The sequence below is a fragment of the Pseudorca crassidens genome, chromosome 9 (assembly GCF_039906515.1).
Source record: "Pseudorca crassidens isolate mPseCra1 chromosome 9, mPseCra1.hap1, whole genome shotgun sequence".
Taxonomy (NCBI): domain Eukaryota; kingdom Metazoa; phylum Chordata; class Mammalia; order Artiodactyla; family Delphinidae; genus Pseudorca; species Pseudorca crassidens.
Genome location: NC_090304.1, coordinates 80282400 through 80303372, shown reverse-complemented (window position 1 = coordinate 80303372; position 20973 = coordinate 80282400). Strand labels below are relative to the sequence as shown.

General features: G+C 34.5%; 1 protein-coding gene across 4 annotated transcripts in view; it reads right to left on the bottom strand.

Annotated features, from left to right (window-relative positions):
* DYNC2H1 (dynein cytoplasmic 2 heavy chain 1) overlaps window positions 1–20973 on the bottom strand; it is a 379694-nt gene that overhangs the window by 126691 nt on the left and 232030 nt on the right. For 3 of the 4 annotated variants that reach the window (XM_067750851.1, XM_067750849.1, XM_067750850.1), the window contains exons 80-82: window positions 12793–12868; window positions 6756–6964; window positions 3762–3866 (exon numbers count right to left, since the gene is read on the bottom strand). In XM_067750851.1, the coding sequence (XP_067606952.1) occupies window positions 3762–3866; window positions 6756–6964; window positions 12793–12868 (390 nt within the window). Of the gene's footprint in view, window positions 1–3761; window positions 3867–6755; window positions 6965–12792; window positions 12869–16124; window positions 16166–20973 lie in introns of those variants that run through there. The other variant, XM_067750854.1, reaches the window with a different exon arrangement.

The window sequence follows — 20973 nt, the reverse complement described above, 5'->3', positions numbered from 1 at the left end:
CCTTCATCTGGTACATAGCCCTCTGCCTTTTCTTCTTATCTTTCTGTGAATGTGGTTTTTGTTCCACAGGCTGCAGGATTGTAGTTCTTCTTGCTTCTGCTGTCTGCCCTCTGGTGGATGAGGCTATCTAACCAGATAAGGGGTTAACATCCAAAATATATAAAGAGTCAGTCAACTTAATCACAAAAAATCCAATTAAAAAATGGGCAGAAGAACAAAAGAGACATTTCTCTGAAGAGTACATCAAAATGGCCAATAGATATGTGAAAAGATGCTAAACATCAGTAAACATCAGAGAAATGCAAATGCAAACCACAATGAGGTATCACCTCATACCTGTCATAATGGCTATCATCAAAAGACAAAAAATAACAAGTGCTGGCAAGGATGTCGAGAAAGGGGAACCTTCATGCACTGTTGGTGGGAGTGTGAATTGGTGCAGCCGCTACAGAAAACAGTATGGAATTTCCTTAAAAAATTAAAAATAGATCTATAATATGACCTAGAAATTCCACTTCTAGGTATACACCCAAAGGAAATGAAAACAGGATTTCAACAAGATATAAGCACTCCCATGATAATTGCTGCATTATTCCCAATAGCCAAGATATGAAAACAACCCAAGTGACTATTAATGAAGAATGGATAAAAAAGATGTAGAATATATACACTATGAAATATTATTTAGCCACGAGAAAGGAGGATATCCTTCCATTTGTGACAACATAGATGGACCTTAAGCACATTATGCTATGTGAGATAAGTGAAAGAAAGTCAAGTATTGAATCTAAAAAGTTAAACATGTAAAAAACAGAGAGTAAAATGATGGTTACCAGGGGATGGGGGTGGCGGAGATAAGAGTGATTGTGTTTAAGGGTACAAACTTAAAACAAGCAGTAATAAGCCATAAAGATCTAATGTACAGTATAATGAATATAAACAATAATACTGTACTATAAATACATAATGTGATAAATATCACTACATCAGCAAACAAACAAACAAACAAAAAGCTGACTCACAGCACTGAACATAAGTATCATTAACACTGTAGTAAACACCACTTGTGGTATCTGCCTAGTATGGATGCACTCAATTAATTTTAAAATGCCAAATCATCAAATACCTGCTTCAACATCAGTTCCACATCCCTGAACTTGTATATGATCAATAATATTTTTTTGAAATCTACTCAGTGTCATTCAGACTGCTTCATATCTGAACATTCACTTTCAAAGAAGGCCAAGCATTCTAAGTGTGGCTCCAAATGTGACTTGGAGTGAAAAGCTCTATATATAGAAATTTTATCAGTTTATATATAAGTGTTTATAATTATGAAAAAGAAATGTTGCAGTAATTGATGCACTCTGAAAGCTGTTTAAGTATAAAAACTAAAATAAAGAACTGTTAAACAGTTAAGTAAATTAACAGTAAAACAGACTGACATTTAAAATATAAATATTAAGAAAGTATGTATCACCAAAAACCTTTAAGGAAGAACATGTTACTCTCTTTTCATCTAATAAATATTTATAAAAATTTAAATACTAAGGCAAGAAAAAAATAGCAGAGATTAGATCATAGTAAAATAACTTTTAGAGAATTCTTTGGTATACTAACTAGAAAAAGTAAAAAGTAAAAATAAAGCCTGGGTTGTCTCAGGACTATCTGGGAAAATGAGATTGGAGTCTGTCTTCCTACAGTACTACTTTCCTAGAAACTACAGAGGTAAGACAAATGTAAAATGTTTGTCTGCCTAGTTTGCTATGAAACCCCTGATCCCTGGGATTCCACTTAGAGTGATGAGCTTCATGTTAGCATAGCATGCAAGCCCTGTACCTATGTGACTAAAATGTAATAGAAGATTTGTGGGAAACTAAGGCTATGATTTAGCGCCATGACGGTCCTCTCAGTCTGGGCTCTTATCAGTGGCAGCCATACATGGCCCAGGAGCAAAAGAAGGTACACATATAGGTGGTTGGTGGGCCTCTCCATAAGATGAAGATGCGCAGTATTCTGTATTTCTTGTCTTATATCCTTCCCAGAAGTCTCTAAGGCTGTTTCTATCCTAGGTTACTCTTTTCCCTTCATTAGACATTTGATCCAAGCTGGGCTAAAGGAGATTCTTTCAGAAGCTGAATGATACTGACATTAGAAGTTTTGAAAGCCATGTTAATAACAGGACTTTCAAGACAGACTCTTGAATTTCTTTTGATAAGATTCCCACAGTAAATACTCTTCTTGAATTATATGAAATAACCTTTTATTCTTTTAATGACCTTTTAATTGTTTTAACCTCTTTTGCTTAAGAATTGTTGTAAAATTATACACAAACACATATACAACACAAACAAGTACACACAAAGGTACATATGCAATTCTTATATGTTATTGATGGGGTTATTGAAAAATAACTATCTCAGGTCAACAAAAAGCATGGAAGGAAAAGAACAGAGTGTAATCATATACGTTATAAAGCTAAGGGACACGTAGGAGTTTCATTCCTTCATGGGAGTATCTGACTTAACACTTTGCATGAGAAAGGGAAAAGGAATTAGCGTCTTCAGCTAGCATAGACAAAGAGGTTGTTAAGATCTTATTTGTTCCAGAAAACATTTATACTTATTTACACATTATGCAAATGAGCATATATTTATATACTCAAACATCTCTTTTACAAAGATGTGAGAATGAACATTAAAATTCCACAATGAACAGTTTAGTGAATAATAGCAGAGAAAAAATTTAGTGAATAATAAGAGAGAAAACATTACCAATTTTATAAATGTTGGATAAAATAGCAAAAAGTACAAAACAGTACAGCTAAATAAGGTAAAGTAATCTAGCTAGGATGCCTGTAAATTACCAAAAGTAAACTTTTTTTTCAAAAGTAAACTTTTAAGAGCAATTAGAATCTTCCATACACTGATCCACAACGAACCTTATGTAACAGTTCACAATTTGGTGCACGTACTTAGCAGTACATTTATGCCTGAGGAGCAGTTGTAGCACATGGTGCAGAGGCCATGTCTTTACTCAGACAGACAATTTAAATACTGGTTCTGCCTTTTACTGGCTCTGTGATCTTGGGTAAATAACTTAACTCTCTCCATTTCAGTTTCCTCAGGTACTGAGAGGGAAAAGTAATAGATCTTACCTCATAGAGTTTATAAAGACTAAGGTTTCTGAGTATAAGGTATTTAAAACACTTTCAGGCACACAGTTAAAGGTCAATAAATGTTAGCTCTTAATTATTTGGTCTCAATAGAAGCTAGAATATACAGTGTTCATGGCTAATGTTTTTCTATATCTCAATAATTAAAAAATCCGTATTTCCCTCAATGTTTTACAACATTCAGTCATGAGTAATATCATATGAAATATTAAATATTTATCTTTTATGCAGATTATATCTCTATATCTGATATTTGTTATGAAAATATCAAATTTAGTGACATATTCAATTGCATAAATTAAATTTAAAGTACCCTTAATAAGATAAATCACAGGAGTAAAACCAATATATTCTGGATAAAATTGATAGTGTTCAGTGTTACTTTACTAATTTTAACAAATGTATTAAGATAGAACTATTTGGTTCATTTAAAATTTATTTAAGGTAAGACTGGAATCTATTGTATTAAATAAAATTAAAGAATTAAATAAAAGCATGTGGATATGTAGTATTAAATAAAATGTAATGTTTCTTTTAGGCTCAGTAGCAACATTTTTTCTAAAACATGTATCTTTTTTTAGGTTACCTGAGAACTGATCATACGCTGAGATGAACGAGCAATATTGGCAGGTAGACCAAAGAAACTAGGTTTGTCATCCTCTGGAAGTTTTTCAATGACGGCACGATAGTCCTAAACACAAATAATTAAAAAACAGTTTTTCAATAAAGATTAAACTTACAACCACCGAAATCAGAAAGAACCAGAATATTGTGAAGTATTAAATGATTAATTATTCATGTTACATTGTCTAGGTAAATCTCACTTTCACTCTGTATAGCATTAACTCAGTAATCTAATGGAAATATTCTTTGTCACTACTTCTTCATACTTAAATTATTTGATACTATACTTTCTTATCCTATACTTCTCACATTCAGAGGGGAATTGATTAAAACAAACATATCTGAGTAACTATGCCTACTATGTGTAGTTACTTTTCCTGTAACCTACCAAAGACTAATCTGCAGAGTGTAGCTCTGTTTATAATGAGATAAATATTCCAACAATCTTTTCTTTTAAACTTATAGAACTCCCAGAAACCTATACTCACACAGTCTGATATACAAGAACTGCTTTGTAAATTGCTTTATTATAAAGCAATTCCACAGTTAGTCTTCGCTGGTGAGGTGTGATGAAATGTATCGAAAATCCTATCATTTCATCCCAAGAATTACTGTAAGCACTGCAAAGGCTTGATTTGCCAAGCACTCACCTGAACAGTTTTCACTTCAGATTCTAGACGGGAAACTAAGTGTAGATCAAGAGGATTTATTCAGTTTGGCTGAAAGATGGGAATTGTTTTGTTTGTTTTCATGAGGAGACGAGTTATTTTAAGGCAGGTGTTGTAAATATATGCATCTAAACTGTTCTTGCTGAAGTAGGGGAAATTGTTTTTGATGAAGGAGACTCATCTTCTGCCCCTACCCCCATCATCCTTTCTCATCCTCCGCAGCTGCCTCTGCACTATTTCCAAGACACAGGTCCTGGGCTTCCTGGAGTTTAACTACAGGAAGTATGTCAAAGTTTGGAAAGACATGCTGTTCTTTGAAGTATTTCCTCTCCTATATCTCAGTAAACTTCCTTAAGGTTTTCAATCACAATGTAGATATGAATAAATATATATGTATGTATATGTGAGTGTATGCTTGTATATATCCATGCATATGTGTGTGTGTTTCTCATCTCCTGGGAAACTTCTGGCTTCCTCCTTCTATCTAACTCAATTAAATAGAAAGCTAAACATTGACTCTCATAAATCATCTTATAATTTTTTTTTTCTATTTTTTAATTTTTCTTTTTTTTTAGATGGAAAGTAATCTCCCATCTAAAAAAAATCTCCCATTCCAGATCTTCACGTGCCTCACAGCACGCGGGATCTTAGTATACCGACCAGGGACCGAACCCACGCCCCCTGCAGTGGAAGCACAGAGTTTCAACCATTGGACCACCAGGGAATTCCTATAATCATCTTATAATTTTAAAGCTATTATTCTTTGTATTTATACACTTTATTCATTTTTAAATGTCTGTGAAATTTTCTCATCTAGTGTGGCTAGAGTCTTCTCTCTACCTAGGACTATACACTGACATATTTCCTAAATAGTAGACTACTACATGTCCAAACTGATTTATCCTCATTTGGACACAAAAGAATATATACCAAATGATACCCTTTACATGAAGTACAAACACAGGCAAAACTAACACAGGCTGTTAGAAGTTAAGCTAATGTATCCTTTGTTGGGGAGGTAGTAACTAGAAGGGAACTGAGGAGGACTTCTGGGGAGCTGAAAATGTTGTTTCTTGATCGCAGTGCTGGTGGCAATCATGTGTTCAATGTATAAAAATGCACTGCATTGTACATTTATGATGTACACTTTTCTGTATATATTTTATTTTTCAATTTAAGCTTCAAACAACAGAGATGAAAGACTTCTCACGGTACACTATCTGAAATAAATATATAATAAATAACTATGTGATATTTGTTTGCTCATTCACTCTAAGGTTCTCCCAATAAAAAGTAAACTCCACAGTGCATCAAGAGATCCACAAAGTCTGGAACAACGTTATCACTGAGCAAATGTTCAACGTGTATTATTGAATGAATGAGTAAGTGAATGAAAGATACTGAAAAACAAAATCGATGGAATACTTAATAACAAAATAGATAAGATATTCAATAAAGTAATATGTTTAATACTGATTTTTAAGCTTTGTTTTCTGATTTACATCACTAAAACAAAGGAATTTTCTTGAAAAATATTTGAATAAGAGAAAAAGGCACAATACTGATAGAACTATATAACTGAATATATATATTTTGTAATTCATGAAGAAATGTATAATTTTAATACTCTATGTAATGAAAACGTTATTTGGGCATTCACACAAATACAAATTTGTGGCAAAATAAACTAGAATTGAAATCTTTGGGCTACATTTTGTACTATTTTCTGGAAAAGATTATTGCATTCTAGGAGGCTTTTATATGATGACTCAAAGCAAAAAGCTACAGCTGGATAAAATAAATACACATAAACAAAAATGTTGCTATGAAAGCTAGATAAAGTGAATCTCTCTTGTATATTTAGAACTTCTTTAAATTTATAAGCCAGAGTATGAAGATAGATATTTGTTAAATAATATTTGCTTTCTTTCAAATTTAATGTATCAGAGTACTCTCATAACTATGAAGAAGTAGCATATTCTCCCATTCCAGATCTTCATGGCAGCCCTACAATGTAAAAATTTTCCTTGGCCACCCCCGTCACGATTTACCTATTTACTATATCCTATTATGATCAATCAGTGATCATTAAGTATCCAAAAGTAATAGGACACCTAACTAGAGTTTAAAGAATCAGGCTGCATATTGGCATAATAAAAAAAAAAAAATCCATATTTTTGAATGACAATTGCTTATACATTTGAAAAGAAACAACATATATTTAACAATATAAGAAATTGTTCAAGTTTCTATCTGGTAGTAAATTGAAAATAATTAATTTTACCTACCAAAATGCTGCAGGATTTTGGTAGATATATGGAGTACGGAAAAATGCTTTTCTTGTTCCTTTGGTTTAATACATCAATTATTGAAGAATTAAAAAACTGTTTCAGGTATGACTGAAGAACTCTAAGGTCAAAATAGTTGTCTATACGTCCTCCATAAATAGCATTTTCTAGCAAACCATGTACAAATTCCCATTGTACATCTTTGGTACCTATAATTAAAAAAAAATTATTCATTACATTTCTAAGATATTAGAAAATTTCTAAAACAAATTCGAAAATATTAAACAAATTCCTGGCTCCAGTTATATTTATAGGATATAACAATACATATTTAATTCATTTAAATCATTCCTTAAAATGCTTAATGTAATGTTCATTAATATTAATAATATTAATACCATAATCACAGAGGACCTTTTCCAGGAAGGAAGCTACCAACATAGATAACTATAATATGAACTAGGTATGGTGGACAGGAAGGAACCTGGCAAAGTCTGTTTGTTAAAATTCCTCCCTGTGTCCCATTGTCTCTGCATAGCCCAGCAATTTGTTTACCAAACATCTGCTTTTTTGCATCTCCATGTTAACTGCCTTCCTCCCTTCTGAAGTCTAAAACCACTACCCCAAACACCCTCTTTTGTTTTTAGTTGAAGATAGTATTTAAGGTGAGGGTTTCAGCCATTTTGGCAAGTTACTTAGTCTTCCTGGGTCTCTCCTATATATACATGTTATTAATTTTTGTTTGATCTTCTCCTGTTAATCTGTTTCATGTCAGTGTAAATTCTTAGACCAGCCAGAAGAACCCAGAAGGGTAGAAGAAAATTTCTTCCTCCCCAACAGCAGTAAATGCAGGAAACACAATTTTAATCTACCTAGTTAACATCACTGCTAGCATTACTAGTTTAGACTATTTCATTACTATAAAATTCAATGAATCATTCCCCTTTTTTACATTTAATTCTCCATATGTGGAGGTCCCTTAATATCAGGAAATCTTGTAATCATAAGATTATATTTAGACTTCTACCATGAGATTCAGTATCATTTTGAAGCATCTTCCTCTCAACAATTCACTGGTGTGATGTATGTAAAAAACATATGATGCTATTAATTCCATCGCAAGCTTGAAAAACAATGACAAACAAATCATTCAAACTCTCTGTGCTTTGGTATCCTCATTTTAAAAGAGCATTAATAATATTTGCCTCAAAGTGATATTATAAAAATCAAATAAATGTTCAAAAGCCTTTTGGAAAATTACCAAGTTTCTAAGCAAGCTAAAGTACTAGTATATATCCTCAAAAAAAATTGTGTTTCAAAATAAACATTAAAAAAACAACTCATGGAAATCAGAAAACTGATTGGTCTTAGCACAAAATGGGAAAATGTTGGGTCATATGTAAAAAGGAGTGGGGGAGATGCTTCCAGAATGTTGGTAATACACTATTTATTGACTTTGGGCTAGTTACAAAGGTTCAATTTATGAAAATCTATTGAATTATACCTTTATGTGTACTTTTCTGATGTATAATTCAAAGAATTTTTAAATAAACAAAAAATTCATTTGGAATACTATTAGGCATTAAATAACTATGGGGAACAAATAAGTTAATATCCTATCTACTTCTACATATATACCCAACAGAAGTATATTCAAGTAGTCACCCAAAGATATAGCGCAATCATCCCAAACTACCCACATGTCCATCAAGAAAAAACTTGAAAACTACCCACCAAGAGAAGAAATACAATCACAGAATGGCAAACTATATAGCACTGAGAATAAATGGACAACAATGACATGTAAGCATATGGATGAATCTCTCAAATATAATGTTAACTGAAAGAATCCAAAGACTAAAGAATACATGATGTATGATTCCAGTTTTATAAAAACAGGCAAAGCTAATCTATATAGTTAGGTGCCTGGTCTTTACCAAAGGAATGGGGGTGGGAGAACTTGGAGAATGGTAGTAACTGGAAGGCAGCATTAGAGTAAAATCTGAGGTATTGGTAATGTTCTGTTTCTTGATTAAGGTTCTGCCTACATGAGAGTGTTCAGTTTGTGGAAATTTCACTGGGCTGTAATCTTATGATATAAGTACTTTTTGTACACGTATCATACTTCATTTATAAGTTTTTAAAATCTCATAAACATGTAAATTAAAATGCGACTCAAACATATCTCAACATAATAAAGGCCATAGATGATAAACCCACAGCCAACATCATTCTCAATGGTGAAAAGCTGAAAGCATTTCCTCTAAGATCAGGAACAAGACAAGGATGCCCACTCATGCCACTTTTATCCAAAATAGTTTTGGAAGTCCTAGACACAGAAATCAGAGAAGAAAAGGAAATAAAAGGAATTCAAATTGGAAAGGAAGAAGTAAAATGGTCACTGCTTGCAAATTACATCCTATACGTAGAAAATCCAAAGCTCATCAATGAATTTGGTAAAGTTGCAGGATACAAAATTAATATACAGAAATCTGTTACATTTCTATACACTAACAACAAAATGTGAGAAAGAGAAATTAAGAAAATAATCCCATGGACCATCACATCAAAAAGAATAAAATACCTAGGAATAGACCTACCCAAGGAGGTAAAAGACCTGTACTCTGAAGATGTTGATGAAAGAAACTGAAGACAACACAAACAGATGGAAAGATATATGGTGTTCTTGGATTATACGACTCAATATTGTTAAAATGACAATACTACCTACCCAAGGCAATCTAAAGATTCAATGCAATCCCTATCAAATTACCAATGGCATTTTTCATAGAACTGGAACAAAAAATTTTACAATTTATATGGAAACACAAAAGATCCCAAATGGCCAAATCTATCTTGAGAAAGAAGAATGAAACTGGAGGAATAAGCTGACTTCAAACTATACTACAAAGCTACAGGAATCAAAACAGTATGGTACTAGCACAAAAACAGACATATAGATCAACAGAACAGGATAGAAAGCCCAGAAATAAACCCATGCACTTAGGGTCAATTCATCTACAACAAAGGAGGCAAGAATATACAATGAAGAAAAGATAGTCTCTTCAATAAGTGGTGCTACATGTAAAACGTTGGACAGCTACATGTAAAAGAATGAAATTAGAACATTCTCTAACACCATATACAAAAATAAACTCAAAATGGATTAAAGACCTAAATGTAAGAATGGATACTATTTTTTTTTGATGTGGGCCATTTTTAAAGTCTTTACTGAATTTGTTACAATATTGCTTCTGTTCTATGTCTTGGTTTCTTGGCTGCAAGGCACATGGGATCCCAGTTCCCCAACCAGGGATCAAACCTGCATTGGAAGGTGAAGTCCCAACCACTGGACCACCAGGGAAGTCCCTAACACTGGATACTACTGATGTAAAACTCCTACAGGAAAACACAGGCAGGACACTCTTTGACATAAATCATAGCAATATTTTTTGGATCTGTCTCCTAAGGTGAAAGAAATAAAAATAAAAGTAAACAAATGGGACCTAATTAAACTTAAAAGCTTTTGTACAACAAAGAAAACCATTAATAAAACAAAAAGACAACCTATGGAAAGGAAGAAAATATTGGCAAATGATGAACTGACAAGGGATTAATTTCCAAAATATACAAACAGCTCATACAGCTCAATATAAAAAAAAAAAAAAAAAAAGACAACCAAAAACATGGGCAGAAGACCTAAACAGACACTTCTCCACAGAAATTATACAGATTGCCAACAGGCACATGAAAAGATGCTCAACATTGATGATTATTAGGAAAATGCAAGTGAAAACTACAATGAGGTCAGAATAACCATCATCAGAAAGTCTACAAACAATAAATGCTAAAGAGGCTGTGGAGAAAAGGGAACCCTCCTACACTGTTGGTGAGAATGTAAATTAGGGCTTTCACTATTGAGAACAGTATGAAGTTCCTTAAAAAGCTAAAACTAGCATTACCATATGATCCTGCGATCCCACTCCTGGGCATATATCCAGAAAAGATAAAAACTCTCATTAAAAAAGATACATGCACTCCAATGTTCATAGCAGCACTATTTACAATAGCCAAGATATGGAAGCAACCCAAATGTCCATCAACAGATGAATGGATAAAGCAGATGTGCTACAGATATATATATAATGGAATATTACTCAGCCATAAAAAAGAATAATGCCATTTGCTGCAACATGGATGGACCTAGAAATAATCATATTAAGTCATACAGAAAAAGAAAATTATCATATGATATCATTTATATGTGGAATCTAAAAAAATGATACCAATGAACTTATTTACAAAACAAGAAATAGAATCACAGACATAGAAAACAAACTTATGGTTACCAAAGAGGAAGTGCGTGGGGGATAAATTTGGAATTTGGAATTAACAGATACACACTACTATATATAAAATAGATAAACAAGGGCCTACTATATAGCACAGGGAACTATATTCAGTATCTTGTTATAACCTACATGGGAAAAGAATCTGAAATATATATATATATATATATTTTATATATATATATGTACAATGGAATAACTTTGCTGTGCACATGAAACATTGTAAGTCAACTATACTTCAATATAAAATTAAAATAAAAGAAAACTACAAAAAAAATGGGATTTGTCCACATGCTAGACGTCTATCTTTATCCTTTCATGGAAACCAAGTTACAGAATAAATGATGATGCCGTTAATTCAACCAACTTTAACAGTGCCTACTACCATGGGCTAGGCCCTGCTACAGATGTTAAGGACATACAGAGTAAACAAAATAGTCAAAGACCTTGTTTAATGTAGATTACACTCTAGTTGGAAAAGACGAACAACATTTTAAAAAATGAATGAATAAACAGGAAAGTATAAGGTAGCAGTAATGTATTAAAACAATTAAACAGAACATGGGGATAGAAAACAATTAGAAAATTACTTTAGATTTGGTGATAATAAAAAACTTTTCTGAAGAGGATACCTCTAAGCTGAGATGTGAATGATAAGAGAAGAAAATCATATAAAGGTTTGGGAGAGGAGCATTTCAGACAGAAGGAAGAGCACCTACCAAAACCTTCAGGTAGGAACAAGCCTGGTTTGTTCAAGGAACAGAAAGAAGATAAATGTGGTTGTAGGTTTTGAAAGTGAATTATATGCTTTACTTTACTTTTCTAAAAAATAAATTTGTTTACTCTGTGGAGAATTTTTGAAAGAATCTATTTCTTGGACTACCAAGGATTGATGAAGTTGAAGGATGAGAACAGAATCTTGATGTGATTTGGACATGGAGGGGACAGAAATTGCCAAAGCATTGGATGTCTGAGGATAAGAAAAAGAGAAGAATCAAGGATTATTCATAGGCTTTGAACCTGAACAACTACATGAATGGTGGTGCCATTTACTGAAATGCGGCAGACTCAGGGAAGAGTAGTTTGGCAAGGCTACAAGATGGTCGGGGAGACAAGAATCTAGAGTTGTTTAGAATAGTTTTAAGTTTGAGAGTCCTATCAACATACTCTCTTCTCTAATCCATCATTGCTCTAAACTCTAGTGTTAGCTTGAGTTGGCCCTGAGCAATAACCCTCAGGGATTGGACCATTCCTGTCTTCAGGAGGCTATTATTTGTACCTTGATTCCTGATTTCTACTTAATCATACAATTGTGATTCTACAGATTCTTGGTCTACCATATTCTTGAATTTTAACAATTCCTTTGAAAGAGATATGAATAATTTAGTTGAAGCCTGAAACTTGTGAAGGCCGTGAAGTAAAGACAAGGTCATTCTAGCTTTCTGCTTCCTGAGAGCTACAGATCAACCAGAAATCTAATGGATTATATCAAAACCAATGACCACAATAGATAATATATGAACTTTCACAAGCATGGAATTCAAAACATTAAATACAAAATGAAAAGCAAAAAGCAAATTTTATAATAGGAAGTCAAGTCACTCTTGAAAAAAACCCTATTTTTAATAAGAACTCAAAAATTTTTTTCATTGACACCAGAGGTCAAAGTTTTCATCATTAGAACTTACCATCGAAGAGTCTGTCAATAATGCTGTAACCAGCCCGAAGATCTGATAAAGAAAACTCATAAAACTTGGTCCAACCCTATCAAAACAAATTTTTAAAAAATTAAAGAACTACAAGCAGTGTTAAAAAATATATATGCATATATCATTGCCCTTACAATCTTAAAAAGAATGTTCAATACAGACTAAAAGAAAAAAAAGGCAACTACTGAGAATTTTTAATAAAAACAATAAAACAATACCTCTAAAGTAAGAGTAATTAAAAAAGTAAATTTATTGATCTCTATAGCATGCAAAGGATTTTATAATGTCATAAATGTTTTTATCACTTAAATATGTGGCAGAAGAGTCATATATAGAAAGAACAAATTGGCGTAGTAAATCATTGAGTCTACATAGAGTGTATACATTGAGAGATTTCCTATAATTTGGTCCTTCAGAATTTTGGATTTTCTCTACAAACATGAAAATAGAAATATTACGAAAATTATTTAAAGGTCTAAAGGCATATAGTATTATTTTCTGTACATTTGACCCACAAAGCATTTATATTGTAACTAAATAAAATTATAAACCTACAGCTAATAGCTACTATGCTTGTATAAAAAGAACATTCAAAGACATTTATATGTGATAGAAAATAATATGAAATAATTAAAAATAATTTCTATAGGGCTTTCATCAACTATGACTAGTAATTAGTTTTATGCAATAAGTTCAAACTAAAATCTATTTAGACTTGAATAATATTCAGAAATATTGATACAAATTTAATTTATTCATTCATCATTCAAAAAGATTTATTAAGTGCACATTATATGTCAGGCTCTGGGAATAAAAGAATGAGCAAAAGCATATATAATCCCTGTTTCCATGTAGCTTTCAGTCAAATGTCAGGGGAGGGGTGGATACAATCAATTACTCAAATACACATACAATTACAAACTGTAATATGTTTAAGGAAAAGAAACATATTTGGTATATATAAGAAAGAGCTCTGACCTAATATAAAAGATAAGGGAGTCACCCTGGTGGGGAAAGGGTAAGAAATGACAGAAAAACAAAAGTAGATAGATAGTTAGGACAATGAAATGAAAGAATTTTTGTATTGGATTGTAATGGAGGATGAAGATGCCAAAAAGAGAGATATTAAGAATGACTTCTAAGCTCATGGCTTATTCAAATTGATGTTGGCAACATTCACTCACAGGTGGAACACTGAAAGAATACAAGGTTTGGAAAGGGATAACATGAGATCAATGAACAAAGTGTTCAACAAAAACTTACTGAGTGTCTGCTATATACTTGGCACTGTTTTTGTCAATGAAAATATAGCAGTAAACAAAAGAGGCAAAAATCTGTGCTCTTGAGAAGCTAATGTTCTAGTACTTGGATCTAGAATATGTGCATCTTCAGTCATTTTTGAGACATCTAACTAGATAGGTCAAATAAACAGTTGGATACATAAACCTAGATCTTAGTTGGTCTGAGTTGGATATAAAAATTTGGAGGTCACTAGCATTTAGATAGTTATTTTTTTTAATAATATTATAGATATTGTGAAAACAAAAAAGATTTCAGTTAACTATACCTAAGTTAAACTATACCTAAGAATTAAAAATCTGTAAGGGAGACACAGGCCTTCAAGATGGCAGAGGAGTAAGACATGGAGATCACCTTCCTCCCCACAAATACATCAAAAATACAACTATATGTGAAACAACTCCTACAGAACACCTACAGAATGCTGGCAGAAGACCTCAGACTTCCCAAAAGGCAAAAAACTCCCCACATACCTGGGTAGAGTGAAGGAAAAAAGAAGAAACAGAGACAAAAGAATAGGGATGGGACCTGCACCTCTGAGAGGGAGCTGTGAAGGAGGAAAAGTTTCCACACCCTAGGGAGCCCCTTCCCTGGCAGACATGGGGGGTGGGCAGGGGAGAAGCTTCGGAGCCATGGAGGAGAGCACGGCAACAGGGGTGCAGAGGGCAAAGCAGAGAGATTCCTGCATAGAGGACTGGTGCTGACCACCACTCACCAGCCTGAGATGCTTATCTGCTAACCTGCCAGGGCAGGTGGGGGCTGGGAGCTGAGGCTTGTGCTTCAGAGGTCAGACCCCAGGGAGAGGACTGGGGTTGGCTGCATGAACACAGCCTGAGGGGGTTAGTGCGCCACAGCTAGCTGGGACGGCGTCCGGGAAAATGTCTGGACCTGCCAGAGAGGCAAGAGACCGTTGTTTTGGGGTGTGCAAGGAGAGGGGCTTCCTGCTCCAAGTGCCCACAGATGGCAGAGCACTGCCTAAGCAAGCCCGAGAGACGGGCATGAGTCGCGGCTATCATCTCAAACTGCAGAGGTGAGCAAGGACTGCTACTGCTGCCGCCACTGCCACCAAATATTCTGTGTGCAAGCGCAGGTCACTACCCACATACCCCCAGAAGCCTGTGCATCACGCCACTTCCAGGGTCCCATTATCCAGGGTCAACTTCCCTGGGAGAACACATGATGTGCCTCAGGCTGTTACAAAGTCACACAGGCCCCTACTGCTGCAGACACACCCCGCATTGCAATTGAGACTACCATACCCCTCCCTCTCCCCAGTCTGAGTGAGCAAGAGAGCCCTAATCAGACACTATTTTAACCCCCTCTTGTCTGGGCAGGGAACAGATGCCTAAGGCTGGCCTACACTCAGAGGCGGAGACAAAACCAAAGCTGAGCCCCAGGAGTTGTGCGAACAAAGAAGAGAAAGGGAAATTTCTTCATGCAGCCTTAGGAGCAGTGCATTAAATCCACGCAGTCAGCTTGGTAAACCCTGCCGGTGTGGAATACCTGAATAGACAATGAGTGTTCCCAAAACTGAGGGTGTGGACTTTGGGGGCAACTGTGAACTTGGGGTTTGCTTTCTGCATTTGATTCCTTTTTGGTTTCATGTTTATCTTAGTTTAGTTCTTAGTGTTTGTTTTCATTTGTGGGTTTGTTTATTCATTTAGTTGCTCTCTTCCTTATTTTTGAAAGGAAATCAAGAAATCAGAAATCAAGACAGTATGGTACTGGCACAAAAACAGAAATATAGATCAATGGAACAAGACAGAAAGGCCAGAGATAAACCCACGCACATATGGTCACCTTATTTTTGACAAAGGAGGTAAGAATATACAATGGAGAAAAGACAGCCTCTTCAATAAGTGGTGCTGGAAAAACTGGACAGTTACATGTAAAAGAATGAAATTAGAACACTCCCTAACACCATACACACAAAAAAACTCGAAATGGATTAAATACCTAAATGTAAGGCCAGACACTATAAAACTCTTAGAGGAAAACACAGGCAGAACCCTCTATGACATAAATCACAGCAAGATCCTTTTTGACCCACCTCCTAGAGAAATGGAAATAAAAAGAAAAATAAAGAAATGGGACCTAATGAAACTTAAAAGCTTTTACACAGCAAAGGAAACCATACACAAGATGAAAAGGCAGCCCTCAGAATGGGAGAAAATATTTGCAAATGAAGCAACTGACAAAGGATTAATCTCCAAAATATACAAGCAGCTCATGCAGCTCAACATCAAAAGAACAAACAATCCAGTCCAATAATGAGTGGAAGACTTAAAGAGACATCTCTCCAAAGAAGATAAACAGATTGCCAACAGACACATGAAAGGATTCACAACATCACTAATCACTGGAGTAATGCAAGTCAAAACTACAATAAGTTATCACCTCACACCAGTGAGAATGGCCATCATTAAAGAATCTACACACCATAGATGCTGGAGAGCATGTGGAGGAAAGGGAACTCTCCTGCACTGTTGGAGGGAATGTAAATTGATACAGCCACTATGTAGAACAGTATGGAGGTTCCTTAAAATACTAAAAATAGAACTATCATATGAGCTAGCAATCCCACTACTGGGCATATACCCTGAGAAAACCATAATTCAAAAAGTGTCATGTAGCAAAATGTTCATTGCAGCGCTATTTACAATAGCCAGGACATGGAAGCAACCTAAGTGTCCATCAACAGATGAATGGATAAAGAAGACGTGGCACATATATACAATGGAATATTACTCAGCCAGAAAAAGGAATGGAACTGAGTTATTTGTAATGAGGTGGATGGACCTAGAGACTGTCATACAGAGTGAAGTAAGTCAGAAAGAGAAAAACAAATACCGTATGCTAACACATATATATGGAATCTAAAAAAAAAAAAAAGAAAGAAAGAAAATGGTAAGAAGAACCTAGGGGCAAGATGGGAATAAAGATGCTGACCTACTAGAGAAAGGACTTGAGGATATGGGGAGGGGGAAGGGTAACCTGGGACAAAGTGAGAGAGTGGCATGGACATATATACACTACCAAATGTAAAATAGATAGGTAGTGGGAAGCAGCCGCATAGGACAGGGAGATCAGGTCGGTGCTTTGTGACCACCTAGAGGGGTGGGATAGGGAGGGTGGGAGGGACGGATATGAAAGAGGGAAGAGATACGGGGATATATGTGTATGTATAATTGATTCACTTCGTTATAAAGCAGAAACTGACACACCATTGTAAAGCAATTATACCCTAATAAACACGTTTAAAAAAAAAAAGAGAAAAAAAAAGAAGATATGGCACATATATACAATGAAATATTACTCAGCCATAGAAAGAAATGAAATTGAGCTATTTGTAGTGAGGTGGATGGACTTAGAGTCTGTCATGCAGAGTGAAGTAAGTCAGAAAGAGAAAAACAAATATGTATGCTAACACATATATATGGAATCAAAAAAAAGAAAAAAGGTTCTAAGAACCTAGGGGTAGGACAGGAAAAAAGACACAGACGTAGAGAATGGACTTGAGGACAAGGGGAGGGGGAAGAGTAAGCTGGGACGAAGTGAGAAAGTAGCATTGACATATATACATTACCAAATGTAAAATAGATAGCTAGTGGGAAGCAGCTGCATAGCACAGGGAGATCAGCTCGGTGCCTTGTGACCACCTAGAGGGGTGGGATAGGGAGGTCGGGAGGGAGGCTCAAGAGGGAGGGGATATGGGGATATATGTATACATACAGCTGATTCACTTGGTTATACAGCAGAAACTAACACAACATTGTAAAGCAATTATACTCCAATAAAGATGTTAAGAGAAAAAAATGTGTAAGGGATACGTACCCATCGGCAGTTAACAAAGTTCTCATAACATTTTAAATAAACTTTCTACCAACTCAAAACAAAGTCTTATTAATAAAATTTCTTATATAACTCTATTAGATCGTATTTGTGAAGAAAAATGCTCATTTCAACATTTTAAAAATACCTTAAAAATTAATCAGTATTCATAAAACTCTCAAGACTGTTGCTATCAATATTACTTAATATGGCAACTTCCAACTAAAATACTAATTCTGAAATAAGAACTATACTCTGTAAAGCACAGTTACTGATATACTGCTAGATGATTAATGATTTTTTAAAAATATGGTACAAAAATTTGAATGGTAAGTTTTGTTATTCATATCACAATTCGTGACAGAAATTATGTTGTAAATTGTGGAGAGATTCTCAGTAGCCAATCAAATCCTATTTATCTGACATGGAAATCCAGGCACTGTGTAAAGTGCTCTTATGAATGAGATTAAGCCTGTTATAAAGGTACTCACAAACTAGTAAGAATAACACAATATCAAAGAATAACAAATATAAAACAAAACTGACATTACATCAAATGCAGTATTAGAGGTACAATATACATGTGTAAAATAGGGAAGTTAACAAAGCACTGCAATGAAAAACAGCAAAGGAATAATCTTTTACTAACACAGGGAATGAAAACTAAGTTGAATTAACAGTGGATCTTTACTTCTCAAAGTTGGCTGTTAAAAAAAAAAAAGCAAAACCAAATAAGGAAAAGAAGTAAAATAGAGTTTGTGGAGTTCATATCCCTATGACATGACATCTAGCAATTAATGGCATTCAATATTTTGTCTGCTTTTACCTCTAAATTTATGATTTTTATCAGAGCAGAATGTTTTTTTAAATGACATTTTCAAATATTTTTGTTTGTGTGAAAATGAACTGCTATATCCTCTATGTAGAGCATTTTGGTAATATTCATGAACTTTTAAAAATACACATATCTTTTGAAGCAAACATTCTACATTTAGGAATTGGCCACCATGAACAAGTGTTAAATGAGGCAATCATAGGGATATCCATTGCAATATTTTTTGTAATAGCAAAGATTAAAGAAAATATTTATGCCCATCTAACAATACAAACTGCCTAAAAATATTTATACGGATATCATGAATACAAATCATATTTTAAAATTAGGTGTTAAATAGGTACTAATATTTAACAATCTCTAAAATGTATTGGTTAATAAAGCAAAGTACAGAACTGTATGTATAATGTGCTGCCATTTGAATTAAAAAGAACATATGTGTGCATATAAATGCATAAAATATATTTGTGTATTTATATAATATCTCTGAAGGACATCCAAGAAATGGTGAACAGTAGGTGCCCTGGAAATACAAACTGAGTGGCAGGGGATAAGGAGGGAGGAGACTAAATCTTAATTTGCAAGCTTTTTCATAGCTTTTTAATTTATAATATGTGCATGTGTCACAATAAAAAATGAAAACTGGGCTTCCCTGGTGGCGCAGTGGTTGAGAGTCCGCCTGCCGATGCAGGGGACACGGGTTCGTGCCCCAGTCCGGGAAGATCCCACATGCCGTGGAGCGGCTGGGTCCATGAGCCATGGCCGCTGAGCCTGCGTGTCTGGAGCCTGTGCTCCGCAACGGGAGAGGCCACAACAGTGAGAGGCCCACGTACCACACACACACAAAAAAAACAAACAAAAAACCCCCAAAAAACCAAAAAAAAACTAATTTTGTTTTTAAAATGTAAGTTTTGTTTTCTCATAAAAATGCATCACTATGACTATTCTTCATGTATGCATCAGGATTAACTGATACATTACCTAAGGATGAATGTCAGAGAAATTAGGGGCAAAGGCTTTAGAAGATGGTGAGCCTGCCCATTTCCAAGCTCAAGTTAATTACCATCGAGATTAACTGTCCTACTTTTGCAAAATAAAAATAATAAGCGTACCCTTTAATAAGTATAGTGTGTAAAATATATGAAACAAACATTGCTATTATTATTTACTATTTCATTGGTTTGACAAATATTTATTGATAGGCTATACCAGGCACTGTGTTAAGCACTTCTAAACATACACTATTTCATTTAATCCTCACAACAAAGGTAAATATGATCATTATTCACATTTTACAGTCAAGGGGATAAAGTAATTTACCTAAGGTCATACAGCAAGGAAATTCTAGAGTCAGGACTGAAACTCCAGAACCTATGCTCTTATTTTGATATGCAACTGAAATATAGAGAAAGGCTAAAAGGTGGGCAGATGGGGAGGGCAGTTTGAGGAAAGATTATCCCAAAAGAAGTAGACAAAGTTTAAAAAAAGAGGATAGTTTCCCATCCATTTAAAGATGGAAGAATGCTGAAATTTTTGCTAAGATAGGCATTTGGCAAGAAGATCAGAGCATGGTACCAGCTAGGACTGCCATGGCCATAAAAAACTGTGCTCTATTGGTGGTTTAAAAATAAAATCTAGAGCCTACGGTGAGAAAGCTTGATGGATTAAAAGACCATAAAGAAGTCCCATGTGACTGAGGTGTAGAGAACAGATAGAAAAAAAGGGGCCTGGGAAGAGGTTGAAAAGATAGGCAAATATTTCCTTCTGGATCATGGTAAGAAATGTGCATATTTTTTCCCAAGTACAGTGGAATTCCATTTGATGGGTGTTAAGCAGAGGAGTGAAAAAATCAAAATTACATATTAGAAAAATAATTCTGGCTGCTAAATGGAAAAAGCAGGTAGAAGAGTTGGAAAAGTAATTCAGGTGAGAGGTGATGAGGCTTGAAAAGAATAGTGAGGAGAAATGTACAGATTTGAATTACATTTTAGAAGTAGAATCAACAGGATTTAAACACAAGTTGAGTAGGGAAGAAAACCATACCAAGAACAACTCCTATGCTTCTAACTTAGGGAAGTAAACAGATATCAATGCCTATTATTGAGCAGAATATACTAAAGGAAAAACAGGTATGGGAACTCGGTTTTTGAACATTTTTGAACTGGTGAGATATTAACCATAAAAATGATACCTAA